This window comes from Plectropomus leopardus, chromosome 6 (assembly GCF_026936395.1).
Source record: "Plectropomus leopardus strain MGB_pleo_1.0 chromosome 6, ASM2693639v1, whole genome shotgun sequence".
Taxonomy (NCBI): domain Eukaryota; kingdom Metazoa; phylum Chordata; class Actinopteri; order Perciformes; family Serranidae; genus Plectropomus; species Plectropomus leopardus.
In genome coordinates this window covers 9,006,795-9,019,154 of record NC_142181.1, presented here as the reverse complement: position 1 = coordinate 9,019,154, position 12,360 = coordinate 9,006,795, and the positions used below count along the sequence as shown (strand labels likewise).

Here is a 12,360-nt window from a genome sequence, read left to right as displayed (position 1 = left end):
ATGTTTGCCATTTATTATTATTATTATTTTTAATAATAATAATAACAATAATAGTTTATTTTGGGGTTGGTTTTTTTCGCAGTTGGTGTCGACTTGTTAGGCATAGCAAAACTTCACCCTCTGGAGTTTAGAATAGAATAGCAATACTTTATCATTCATGTGAGGGAAATTGTTATGTTGCAGCAGCAAATAAGACAAGAAGAAGAAGAAGAAGAAGAAGAAATGTAGGTAGGTTTGTAGGTATGCGTTTTATGCGGTAGGCATTGCAGGACGGCTACTGTCCTGTCAGCACAGAGTGTGAACCTATTGGAACAGGCTTTACCTGTTGGCACAGGTAAACCAGCCATTCCAGCTGCGTAGGGCCCACAAGTTAGATACAGCCACAGTAACACTGGGTGTAACTGACGTTGCTTTCAAAAATAAAAGCAGACTTTATGGAGACCATCTTTGAAATAAAAGCACAGAATATGCCTAGTGTCTTGTCACAAAGAACAGAGCTTATTGATCAAAACAGTGGAGTTGACACATTATTACACAGTGGGTGTATTGTTTTTCTCTCTTTCAATATGTGTTTTATTTTGAAATTTGTGAAGGGAATTCTCTTTTGTATTGGGCGTCTTGACACTATCCCTGTTTCTCCACCCTTTAAACTCTCAAACCCCCCACACACACCTTGTTAACACAGTGCACAGGTGAGTCTGTCAGAGGAAACGTGGGTCCCTGGACAGAGGAGAAGTCTGGACTTAAATGGAGTCCAACCTCCACAAAGGTTTGTTGTCTTTTTGACTGTAATCTTTTTTACAATCCACTTAGTTTATCATTTGATGAGTGGGGGCTTAATGACATGATGACATGTCATCACACAACAATAATGTCAGAAAGAAAGAGAAAAGACTCATTTATTTTCTGTTTTATGAAGGAGTTTCTATGATAAATGTAGCATATTTACACTAAACAAAGACTTAGTCTTCTTTGCTTTTGCTGTTAAGGGTGTGGCACCTTTCTGAATTGTTGTGAAAGGCAGCAGATTTTTATTGCAAAGGGCACCAAAGGCATTCAATATGCAGGGACATTTGTACTGATTTAGCTCCTCATGTTTGGGTTTTACTCTATATTTTTTACCTTGCTGTCCATTTGAGGAAGTGGGACAATAAGGAAGTGCAGCCAGGATAGTAAAAGTAGGTTGTGACAACAGCCGATTGTCCATAGTGTTTGCAAACAGTGAGTGGTAGCTCATCAGCCAGTTTTTTAGGAGTCTAAACAAAAAAATAATAAAAAAGAGCGAGATTAGATTAACTGGCATCTGTGTGTAATCCTGTCACCCTGTCCTGTGTAGTTCCTGGTGGCGTGGGCACCGCCAGTGTCCAGCAGCCAGCAGCCACCCCTCCTGGCGGTTTGCAGCCCCTTGCTGAGGTGGCAGAGGCTGCAGACCTGGACAAGTTAGACAAGAGTCAACCTGGACAACCTGCAGGAGATGGAAAGGTGAGGAGGAGAGGCATTTGAAAAGCAAAGAACAGTCATTTGAAGAAAAGGTCCATGAATGCAATACTTTGACACCCAATGTTCAACACACTATGTCTCTTTTATTCATGCCTTATGAATCAAATGAATGAATAAAAAAGATGGATATGAAATGCACCTATAGCTTCAAAATGATTAATTGCATTGAAATAACGAGCATTAGGTGTTACTGTAATGCTTGTCTGCCTTCGGTAATTATTTCCACCAGACTTAATTCTAAAGACAATGAAGGGCACAATAGGTAATCTCTGCTCTCTCTTTTTGTGTGTCACCAGGACCTGTACTCATACGACAGCTCTTCGGACTCCTCCGACAGTGAGGATGAGGGTATTGGCAAGAAAGAAAAGAAGAAGAAGAAGAAGAAGGTGAAGAAGATAAAGAAGAAGAAGAAGGTATGTATCTCAAAAGGTTTATCTTTACCACTAACTAAGCAATAGCTTCTGCTCTAGCTTTTATTGAGTCTTTAAAATACTCTTGGTGACGTACCATTGGGGAAAGTTAGACTATGTTTGTCAATCTGACTGTCTCCTCATGTCAGATAAGATGAAATCATGTCATTTCACAACACCCAGTAAATCTTGTGGACTCTTGAGGGTTTTGCCTTGACTGGAAGCTGCACGTGAGACGTAAATCATGAGTTTTAACTGAGAAGGGAAGTGGGCTGCACCTAGCAACAGCCAATCACACAGGAGTAAACGAGGGTTGGAATTACTTTGTGTATAATGCAGGTCAACTGTCATTTTTGCGTTGGTTTACTCACCGCATAGCTGGAATGGGTGTGTGTGTGCTCCTTTTGGGTAAAATGCTTGTGCAGTTTCTTTTGTGTAGTTGCAAAGTACTCGAGGAGTCCCTCCCTTCTGCCGCCGCCCTCTCTAAGTGTATCTGACAAAGTGTCGCTTCAGTTTGTTTGTAGTGACTCATTGATATAGATTCTCATTTATAACTTTCATCTACAAAGGGAGGCGTAAATAAACCTGTTCAGTGTGCACACACAGTTAAGCAATAACTTTCTTGTTTCTTTCCCATCAGGATTCCAGTTCATCATCATCATCATCATCATCATCATCATCTTCATCCTCCTCCTCCTCCTCTTCTTCTTCTTCTTCCTCCAGTAGCTCTTCAGACAGTGACAGTGAGGTAAGTTGAGGTCATGGCATAGGTGCTGCTCAAGGGTCACACAGAAGAATGGTAATTTCATGCAACTCCTGTCTTGCTCTAACATGTCTCACACTATAGCTGCTATCATCACAAATCACACAGCCCTGTCTGAGACTCACTCTTGATGAGGAAAATGTTGTGTTTGCATTGATTTGCAAAATGCTTGATGCACAACTCCCAGTATTCTCTCAGTTGTATCCACCATAATTCTTTTTTAATGCATTAAAGAGACTGCAGAATGAAAGGTTTTAGAGTTTATATAAATCCTTCCCACAGCATTGCTAAATTAAGTCCTTCCCCATGAGCACAAACAATTTTACTTCAGCTCATAGAAGATTGATGGTCTCATCTAACTACGCTACGGCCTCAGGTGAGGATATTTTCAAAGCTAACAATGCAGTCCATAAAAAGAATATTTAGAGTGATATTGCAGTCATATTAACTGTATTTAGAAATCTAAAAATTGAGCTTTTAGATGTTTTGGCAGGTTATCAGATAAGCACATTAACTTTCCCCAGGCCTGCAGATTCAGCTTTTGAAGGCAAAGATTATCCACAGAAGCATTCCACCTTTTTGTCAAGTTTAGTAACATTACGCCTCAAGTGACTGCAATCACATGATGGTGTGATGACTCGCTCAGGCCATCACTTTATGAAGCTGTGAGCGGAAAATCAGGAGACTCAGGAAAAGTGAGCAGCTCAGCTCATGAAAGCTGCAAGACAAGAAGCAGAAACTATGTTTGTGTTCCACAAATAAATGTTGGGTTACCAGCCAACCTGGTTAACTACTGATCAGAATGACCAGTTAAAAGTGCAAAGGTGAGAAAAAAGAAACAAAAAAAACCCCCACAGTAATACTGGAATGCATTTCACCCAGGGCTGAGGGTGGAGGCTGTAATGTCCTCGATCTGATAGCAAGTGGTATCTGACAGGAGAGGAACACACCCATCTACAATGTATGACACACCTTTATTAACCACATTACATTACAGTCATGTCAACTATGTATTTTTATTTTGAATGGGAACATCTCAAATAGTACAAATATGTAGTTATACGCATTATGTTATGTGCAGGCTTACATACGTACATGGTAACACAGCAGTATTACTACATGTTAATGCATCCAGCATATGTGCAATAATGGCCATTATGTGCAGTCTGTCCATATAATCTCTCGTGTTTGTATTGGCTGCATGTCCACCATAGGCGTGGGTGTTCGTTATCTGACTGTATTGAAACCAAAGAAATCTTAATATATAACTAATAGGTGCCACCCAACCCTGATCTCCATGGCTTTATCTTTATACATGTATTTGCAAATGTAACACTCACATTGCAAACAAGCTTCATACTTAAGTGCACATGCAGCAGAAGTTTTACAAAATCTAAACAGAAAACACGATTTAAAAAAAACAAAAATGCCCTTACAGGATGACAAGAAGAAGAAAAAGAAAAAGGAGAAGAAGAAGAAGGATGAGGCGAAAGACTACATCCATGACAGCGTTTCCATTACCGGTAAGTGGAACTCAGCATTTCTCATTTGCATTGTGAAACTGGTTAATGCTTTTAAATGTTTTTACATATCAAGTCTCATGAGGATACTGCATCTCCAGGCTCTGTGCATTCTCCTCTATAAAAGAATATATTGTATATCCTATTCCCGCCCCATTTGTCATTGTTTGCTTTCACTCTAATTCCAAAATCTTGGAAAAGCATTTCTAAGGTTCTTTGCACAAAGTTCATTTAATCCTGTCTGCTGCTGTTTTACCTTCAATAACATTTTCTTATCTTTCTTTAGATTACTCTGATGATATATTTAAACACATTCAGTTAAATTTAGTGTCCGTTTTTTGTAAAATGTTTGTCTTTTGCAGAGATATGCAGAAGCTCAGGCATATTGTCGAGCTTTGAAATAGCGTAGAGGTTGGCTCACAGCCTATTAAGCATTCAGGCAGATGTGCTGTAAAATCTGACAAGTTTATCTAACTAAAATAACCTTTGGAACTGATTGCCTTGAAATATTAAAGTAAATTTTACTATAAATATTAATTTGTGTTTACTTTATATCTTTTAGTATACTTGAAATGTAGCTGTATTAACTTTGTGAAGGTGTTGTGTTTATATATATATATATATATATATATATATATATATATATATATATATATAGCACAGTATACTTGGTTTGCTTAAGCTTAGATTTATTTGGTTAAACTGATCATTTTTAAATTGCATCTTCATAAAATTAAGTAAATATAACTAGATTTTAAGTAAACTTAACAGTTAGATATAAAGTAAACATGAATTAATATTAATAGTCATATTTATTGACATTTTTTAAGACAGTTTGTTTCCTAGATTATGAATGATCAGCTTGTCAGATTTTACAGTGTGGTGTCTTGCTTTAGGGTAATTTGGCAGATTGATTTCAAATTTCAAGCTTGCTTAGAGCTTCCAGTCATAGGGCTCTCTCTCAAGCCGCCCTGAAACATATTTTGGTCATGATGGATGACAGTTAAAGTAGGTGTTGACACAAAAAAAGAGTAAGAAACGTTGGGTTGTTGTTCAAACTTTGATCTATTATCACCCATATGCTCATTTCCAGTTTGTGTGAATAAAGTTGACAGACTTGTATCGGACAATATTCACACCTGCATGATTATCTATAAATTCCATTTTTTTTCCTGCAGCAGTGATTATATGTGACCCTTGACCAATGGCATTTTGAAATACATGCTTTACATTTTAATGTTTGTTTTCAGGTCCTGATGGTGAAATGGAAGTGCAGACTGCAGAGGGTGTGAAGATGAGCCAGGTGAGAGAAAAATGGACCTTTCATTTTAAAGCATGTGGTTAGCTGTTACGTGGTCATTACAGAATTTTTCTCCTTTTCCTCCTTCAGGAATTCGACTCATCAGATGAGGAGGGAGACAAGAAGAAAGAGAAAAAGAAGAAGGAGAAGAAGAAGAAAAAGAAGAAGGTATATGCAAAATTCCCATAATGCAGCAGATTATACAACAATAAGTACTTCATTAGACTTGCGTTAATCATGAATGTAATGGGAATAAAAAATCACTAATATGTGAATACACCTTTAACCTTTATGTTACTGAATATCTGCCATGCTTCTCTGCCCCAGGATTCATCCTCTTCCTCATCTGATAGTGAGGATGAAAAGAAGAAGAAGAAGAAGAAAAAAAAGGACAAGAAGAAAAAAAAGAAGAAGAAGAAGGTATTATGCATTTGATCCTTGTTTCAATATTAAGAATATGCTGGGTGTCTGTGTGTTCTACCTCTGCAAATGCTAAAGATCAAAATGGATACGCTAATTGTTCTCTTCTTTCCAAGGAATCCAGCTCATCTTCCTCTGATAGCTCTTCATCCTCCTCCTCTGACAGTGAGGATGACAAGAAGAAAAAGAAAAAGAAAAAGGACAAAAAGAAGAAGAAAAAGAAAGATAAGAAAAAGGTGAATCAATGTAATTATTTGTTTTCCAAAGTAGTGCTGCTTTTATTTTATCTGCAAATTAAGTACAATAACACATTTGCAGTTACAATTATAATGTCTCACACGTTGTTGCATGAACAGCAAACTTATTCTTTATCTGTGGAGATCTTTATTTCAATTGACAGGATTCCAGATCTTCATCTTCATCTTAATCCTCATCTTCATCTTCTGACAGTGATGATGATAAGAAGAAATTACTTACTTTTTAATTACTTTTTTAATAGCTGCATCAGAATAATTCTGTAGCTTTTCAGGTCAGAGGTGAAGCTGCTCATCAGGTGAACTTCCCCGGGGATTTCACTTGCTGTAGAAATGTCACATTTTTCTCTTTTTGTTTTCTGCATACAGGAGGCTTAGTTCTTAATTTATTATGCATCAAATACAATCAGTATCTTAATTTCTTAATGCACAACTGTAGAACAGCTTGTGCTCACTTTGTAATAAAGAACATGCCAGATTTCACAGCAGCACACATACCTTCTGAGGAGCTAAGTAGTAGCTTCTGTACCTGTCAGGGCCTGTAAGGTATGAAAAGATACATAGTACTTACTAACCACAGAGCCTCAACACCTCACCTCATTGTATTCTACTGCAGAGATATTGGCTGGATATGTAGATTTGTTTATGATCTGTTTTTTTATTTTTTATTTTTACACGTGTATGTATGTACTGTAGAAGGTAGAGATTTGTAGGGACAATGCAAGGTGCAGCATATATACAAAACATATTTTTTTGTTTGTGCTTTTCCACAGGATGAAGAGCAGAGTGAGTGTGCTACTGCTGTTTCAGCTGGTGAGTTTTTCCACTTTTTAAGACAGAATAACTTGTAGAAATCACAGTCGTCCCGGTAAGTAATCCCATTCATGGGGCTGATGCAGTGTTGCTGGACTTTTCTGCAGATGGTGAGCTTGCAGGGCCGTGTGCTGATGGAAAGACAGATGAAGCTGCTGACAAGGTGAAATGCTCACACATAACTGTATGCATGCCACATATACAATATGCACAAATGCACCATCAATCATTGCTTTCTTTTGTCATGACAGACTAAGAAAGAGCTGAAGGCAAAAAAGGAGGGCAAAGTGTCCTCTGCATTGGCAGGTACGTGTGTGTGCTGCTCAGGCTTGTGAATAAATCAAGCACCAGTTGCAGGCTTTGAAAAAGTGTTTGGTTGTAATGATGATTCCTGTCCAGCAGGGGGAGAAAAGGCATCCCCTGATAGTATTGAGGATGGCAACATGAGTGATGATGAGGGAGAAGGGGGGGAGGAGAAGGATAAGGATAAGGAGAAGAAGTTGAAGAAGAAGAAGAAAAAGGTGATTGTGCAATATGCAAGCGGCTGAAAAGAGAATGCATTAGTCTCAAAACAGAGAATATAGATTTTTTTTTTTTTTTTTACAGACTTTATAGTTATAGTGCATTTCTACCACCATGCAGTCATTTAATATATAATTTTTTGTTTGGCCCCAGGATTCTGGTTCATCCTCAGACAGTGATAATGACAAAAAAGACAAGAAAAAGAAGAAGAAGAAGGAAAAGGTATGCATAGAGCTGTGAGAACTGGGTTCATATCTGCTGATGAGTTTGTTTTTGTTTTTTCAAATTGTGTTTTACAAAAAGTAAATAAAAATAGGGCTGCATATTGTATATCTTTGTATGCTTTTTTGTCATTCAGTATAGTATAGTATAGTATATTGATTTATTTGTGTAAAACAGATACAAAAGTCTTTCTGTGTGCAGACTGGATGAATTGGAAACTGAACTGTCTGTAAGTGTCTTTCTTAAACAATTATAATGTTTGTGAATTTTATTTACAGGACTCCTCCAGCTCCTCTTCTTCTTCATCTGATAGCTCTTCCTCAGACAGCGAAGGGGATGAAAAGGAAAAGAAGAAGAAGAAGAAGAAGAAGAAGAAGAAGAAGAAGAAGAAGGTGAAGAAGAAGGATAAGGTTTGTGGCTACAACAACTTGTGTGATTCATTTTTTTCCAATTGTGCTATTTAATGTTATTATATCATCCTCACCCCTCTCTTTCTATCTCTCTCTCCCTCTCTCTTTACAGGATTCCAGCTCTTGTTCCTCCTCCTCTGACAGCGAGGAAGACAAAAAGAAAAAGAAGAAAAAGAAGAAGAAGAAGGTAAACATGTACATCTCTTAAAATGTTATGTTTTGTGGTTCTCATTCTGCTTATTTGTTGTAATAGAAAAATAATGTGCTGCTGATGCTTTTGAACAGTCAAATAAATGAGTATGTTTCTGTTACTGTCATCCTTTTCCAGAAGGATAGCTCTTCTGATGATAGCTCCTCCTCTTCCTCCTCTTCTTCTGACAGTGATGATGACAAGGTGAGGTGACAAACACACAGTGAATTATTCATCTGTGCCCAAGTTTACAAAGTTTAGAGATAAGCAGCAATACAAATACTCATTATGCTTTATGTCTCCTTCTACTTTAGGATAAGAAGAAGAAGAAAAAGAAGGATAAGAAAAAGAAGAAGAAGAAGAAGGTAAAAGGCACCATTGCTCAAAATATTATTATGTGTTGGTCTTTCACTGGTTATTGCTTTAATGGATTAACGTCACACTTCTGATGCTTGTGAACAGCCTTATGAATGAGTGCATTTCTGTGACTGATATTGTTTTGTAGAAGGACAGCTCTTCTGATGATAGCTCCTCATCTTCCTCTTCCTCTGATAGTGATGATGACAAGGTGAGATGACAAACACATAGTGAATTATTCACCTGTATCCACACTTACAAAGTTGAGAGAGATAAATGGCAACACACGCTGAGTATATGTCATTTTTCTACTTTAGAAGAAGAAGAAGAAAAAGAAGGAGAAGAAGAAGAAAAAGAAGAAGGTAAAATTTTCCATCTCTTAAATTATTTTGATTGTTGTTCTTTAACTGGTTATTATTTTAATATTCATAATAACATCACGGTGCTGATGCTGATGAACAGTCTAATACATGAGTGTGCTTCTGTGACATATCTTTTTCTAGAAGGACAGCTCTTCTGATGATAGCTCCTCATCTTCCTCATCCTCCTCTTCATCTGATAGTGATGATGGCAAGGTTAGATGACAGAACACAGTGAACCTGTACCCAAGTTTTCAGAGTCGAGAGAGACAAACAGCAACACAATTCATCATGAGAATATGTCTATTTTTACTTTAGAAGAAAAAGAAGAAAAAGAAAGATAAGAAAAAGAAGAAGAAGAAGGATAAGAAGAAAAAGAAGGTGGGAATGTTTATCTTTTGCTCTCCATTCTAGGTTTTTGGTTGGATGCACTAGGTAATAATTTCGGTCCTGGACAACTCTTTATTATGTGACATTTCCTGCAACAAACACACTATTGTTGATCTTTGGTCAGAAAGAGTGACATGAAACAACTGAATCACCGTGCCAGCGTTCACGCGGTGGTGTGATGACTAAAGAAAAGACTTTTTGATCACTCCAGCTCACAACAGAAGGATACGTCCCCATTGCGGATGTATGAATACAGTATGGATGACATTGTATGTGTTTAATCATCATTAATTTCTTCGTCCAGGATTCTTCTTCTGACTCCTCCAGCGATTCTTCAAGTGATGATGGTAAGAAGAAAAAGAAGAAGAAAAAGGATAAAAAGAAGAAGAAGAAGAAAGACAAGAAAAAGGTAAAGCAGTGTGAGCATGTTGTATTTGTTGAGTGCAGCCTCTGACTTAATATATTTGTATATTAAAATGGGATGAAACGGCTAGAGAGTAACACAATATTTACATCCGTCAAGGACTCGGATTCTTCTAGCAGTGATGATGATAAGAAGAAAAAGAAGAAGAAAGAAAAGAAGAAGAAAAAGAAGAAGGACAAAAAGAAGGTAATCTAGTATGTGATAAGCAAAAAACCAAAAAAAAAACCAAAAAAAAACCAAAACATATCCACTATTTTTTTTATTTTATATAAGATAAATGATGGAGTTTTTCTGTGTTTTATATTTGAGCAGGACTCAAGCTCCAGGTCTTCGAGTTCATCTGATAGTTCAAGTGGAAGTGACAAGGAAAATAAAAAGGACAAGAAGAAGAAAAAGGTAAATTATCCATGGGTTAAGAATATCATTAGATTATGTGCAGGGGGAAATCACTGACTGTTTTCCTGTTTGATCTTCAGAGTATGGAATCATCAGAAGCTGAAGCTGACAAAGGGAAAAAGATGGTAAGTTTGCTCTTAATATAAAAAATAGTATGGGTGATTATGGGCCTCAAGTCATTCTTGTATCAAGCTGATATTTCCTCCAGATATTAATGTCGCCATGGTCTTTCTTTACAGTCTATTCACCCTCTGTATCTGATTTTACATTTACAATATCCTTCGTGTGGTGATGTTGTTTTTTTCCAGGAAAGTCCTGATAGTGAGCAAAGCAGCAAGCCAATAACAGGAGTTTCAGGCTCAGGTGGTGGCGGACTTTCAGCTCCCAGTGGCAGCAGCTTGAAGCCTGGTGGAGTTTCTGGTGGAGTTTCTGGCGGAGTTTCTGGTGGAGTTTCTAGTGGAGTTTCTAGTGGAGTTTCTGGAGGAGCCACTAGTGGAGCTTTTGGCAGTACCCATGTGGTCTCCTACTCGTCACTCCCGTCCAGACCTACAGTGAACCGGGATTCTCTGAACCCATCAGCTGTTTCAAAGCCCTCAGTCTATAGCTCCTCACTCAGTATGGGCGAAAGGGTCTCCATTCGCAGACCTCCAAGCCCCATGGAAACTCTAATGGGGAGCCCAAAGAGGCCTGGCGAAACAGGGGTCCGTTCCACGAGCCACCTTACTGCTAACGACCTATTGAAAGGCCCCAAGCCTTACCAGTGATAAAATGTCATAGATTAAAATGTATGTTACAGGGTTTTTTCTTTTTAAAAAGCACAGTTTACATCACAGTGGTGGGTGCAAAATGTGATGAGGAGCTGTCAATGCACAATCAGATGGGATAATTCAAAATTCTCGCTTTGCAGAATAAAACATTACAATATTATGAGTTTGTTTCCTGTCTACTTCTTATGCTGCTGCCAGGGTGTTGGGTTCATTTGAATGTAGACATATAATGCTGAGGCATTTAAATGAAGAATCAAGCCTCTAACAGATGTGATACTCAATGATTACAGTCTGCAAATGACAGTGTGAATATTTTTTACCAGTGACATATCAACTGGAAATGCTGTACTTACAGTGAAAAAAAGTGTAAACAAGGTTTACTTTTCTTACAGCCTGCACACTTCAATAAGGACAGTCTCTCCCATGTATTGAATACGCTGAGTTGGTGGCAGTTTACAATCATTTCAAAATAACATCAGCCAGTAACGACATGTAATGGCATAAGCTGTTCCAGGTGCTCTTACATCAGTTTTTATCAGCTGTAGAGCCATGTCTGTCTCACTGATTTTTAAATCACTAGTGAGAACAAAAATGACACTATACCAACAGTCAAAAAGTACTCCATATACTGCACTTCCATGATGTGCTTGTGTACTCCACCACAATTAAGAGAGAAATGTTGCACTTTTTCTGCTCTGCGCTGCTCTTTTTCTCCACTTGTCTGGTTGCTATAGTTACTTTGTAGATGAAGATTTTGCACAGTGGAAACACAAAAAAAAAAAAAAAAAAAAAATGCAACTGGCATGATTATTTAATTAAAATGCCTTTTACACGGTAATGTTAAATGTTAAAACACTCTTAGATTCTGCATGATTTTCAAGGAATTAATTTTGCTTATGTATATATCCTAAAATGCAGTTTTACTTGTAATGGAGTGATTTTACACTGTGGAATTGACACTTTTATATGTATATATATATATATATATATATATATTAAAGCTGCTTTTTTTTTAATCTCTTTTCTTTGTATTATTATTATTTTTATATTGCTTATTTATTTGTTTATTTATTTATTTTAATTTTACATCAGTGTTAAAGTTTGAATGACGTGCGTCAAGGTGTACCAGTACAAAGAGCTCATTGGTTACCAGCTGGCAGCTCTGGCAGGTGATTGGCTCTCTCTGGATGACAAAAGCCCCAAAACTAACAAACAGCCATGACAACCGTAAGAGCTGCTCGGGGCAATACTTGTCTCCTTTCTTCCACAACCGGCAACATCTGAATCATGTCTTTGTTTTCTCCTTTTAATAAAGTTAAGTTGGTTATAATGGCATAATTTGG

The 12,360-nt window shown here is 37.4% G+C and overlaps 1 protein-coding gene across 8 annotated transcripts; it reads left to right on the top strand.

Moving 5' to 3' along the window:
- Window positions 1-626: 626 nt before the first annotated feature.
- On the top strand, window positions 627-11,177 carry LOC121943727 (uncharacterized). 8 transcript variants are annotated; one of them, XM_088078622.1, is made up of 27 exons: window positions 627-769; window positions 1,337-1,482; window positions 1,797-1,913; window positions 2,551-2,658; window positions 4,112-4,196; window positions 5,444-5,496; window positions 5,584-5,661; window positions 5,821-5,913; window positions 6,030-6,149; window positions 6,941-6,980; window positions 7,088-7,143; window positions 7,232-7,286; window positions 7,383-7,501; window positions 7,656-7,724; window positions 8,003-8,134; window positions 8,247-8,321; window positions 8,463-8,528; window positions 8,639-8,689; window positions 8,830-8,892; window positions 8,999-9,043; window positions 9,185-9,256; window positions 9,359-9,421; window positions 9,735-9,839; window positions 9,954-10,040; window positions 10,167-10,250; window positions 10,331-10,375; window positions 10,559-11,177. In XM_088078622.1, exons 1-27 carry the CDS (start codon window positions 748-750, stop codon window positions 11,012-11,014), a joined length of 2,505 nt encoding a protein of 834 aa, XP_087934748.1. In that variant the 5' UTR covers window positions 627-747; the 3' UTR covers window positions 11,015-11,177. The 8 variants fall into 8 exon arrangements, with proteins under 8 accessions (XP_087934748.1, XP_087934753.1, XP_087934751.1 ...); XM_088078627.1 differs by having other exon boundaries at window positions 7,380-7,501; window positions 8,648-8,689; window positions 8,833-8,892; XM_088078625.1 differs by having other exon boundaries at window positions 7,380-7,501; window positions 8,648-8,689.
- Window positions 11,178-12,360: the final 1,183 nt, after the last annotated feature.

What these genes read in the sequence shown, in the direction of transcription:
- LOC121943727 (XM_088078621.1), top strand. Translation starts at nt 748, where the DNA reads ATGGAGTCCAACCTCCACAAAG. An exon ending in AAAAGAAAGATAAGAAAAAG is followed by an intron (nt 6,150 to 6,940) that starts GTGAATCAATGT and finishes GCTTTTCCACAG; the next exon opens with GATGAAGAGCAGAGTGAGTG. An exon ending in AGGACAAGAAGAAGAAAAAG is followed by an intron (nt 10,251 to 10,330) that starts GTAAATTATCCA and finishes TTTGATCTTCAG; the next exon opens with AGTATGGAATCATCAGAAGC.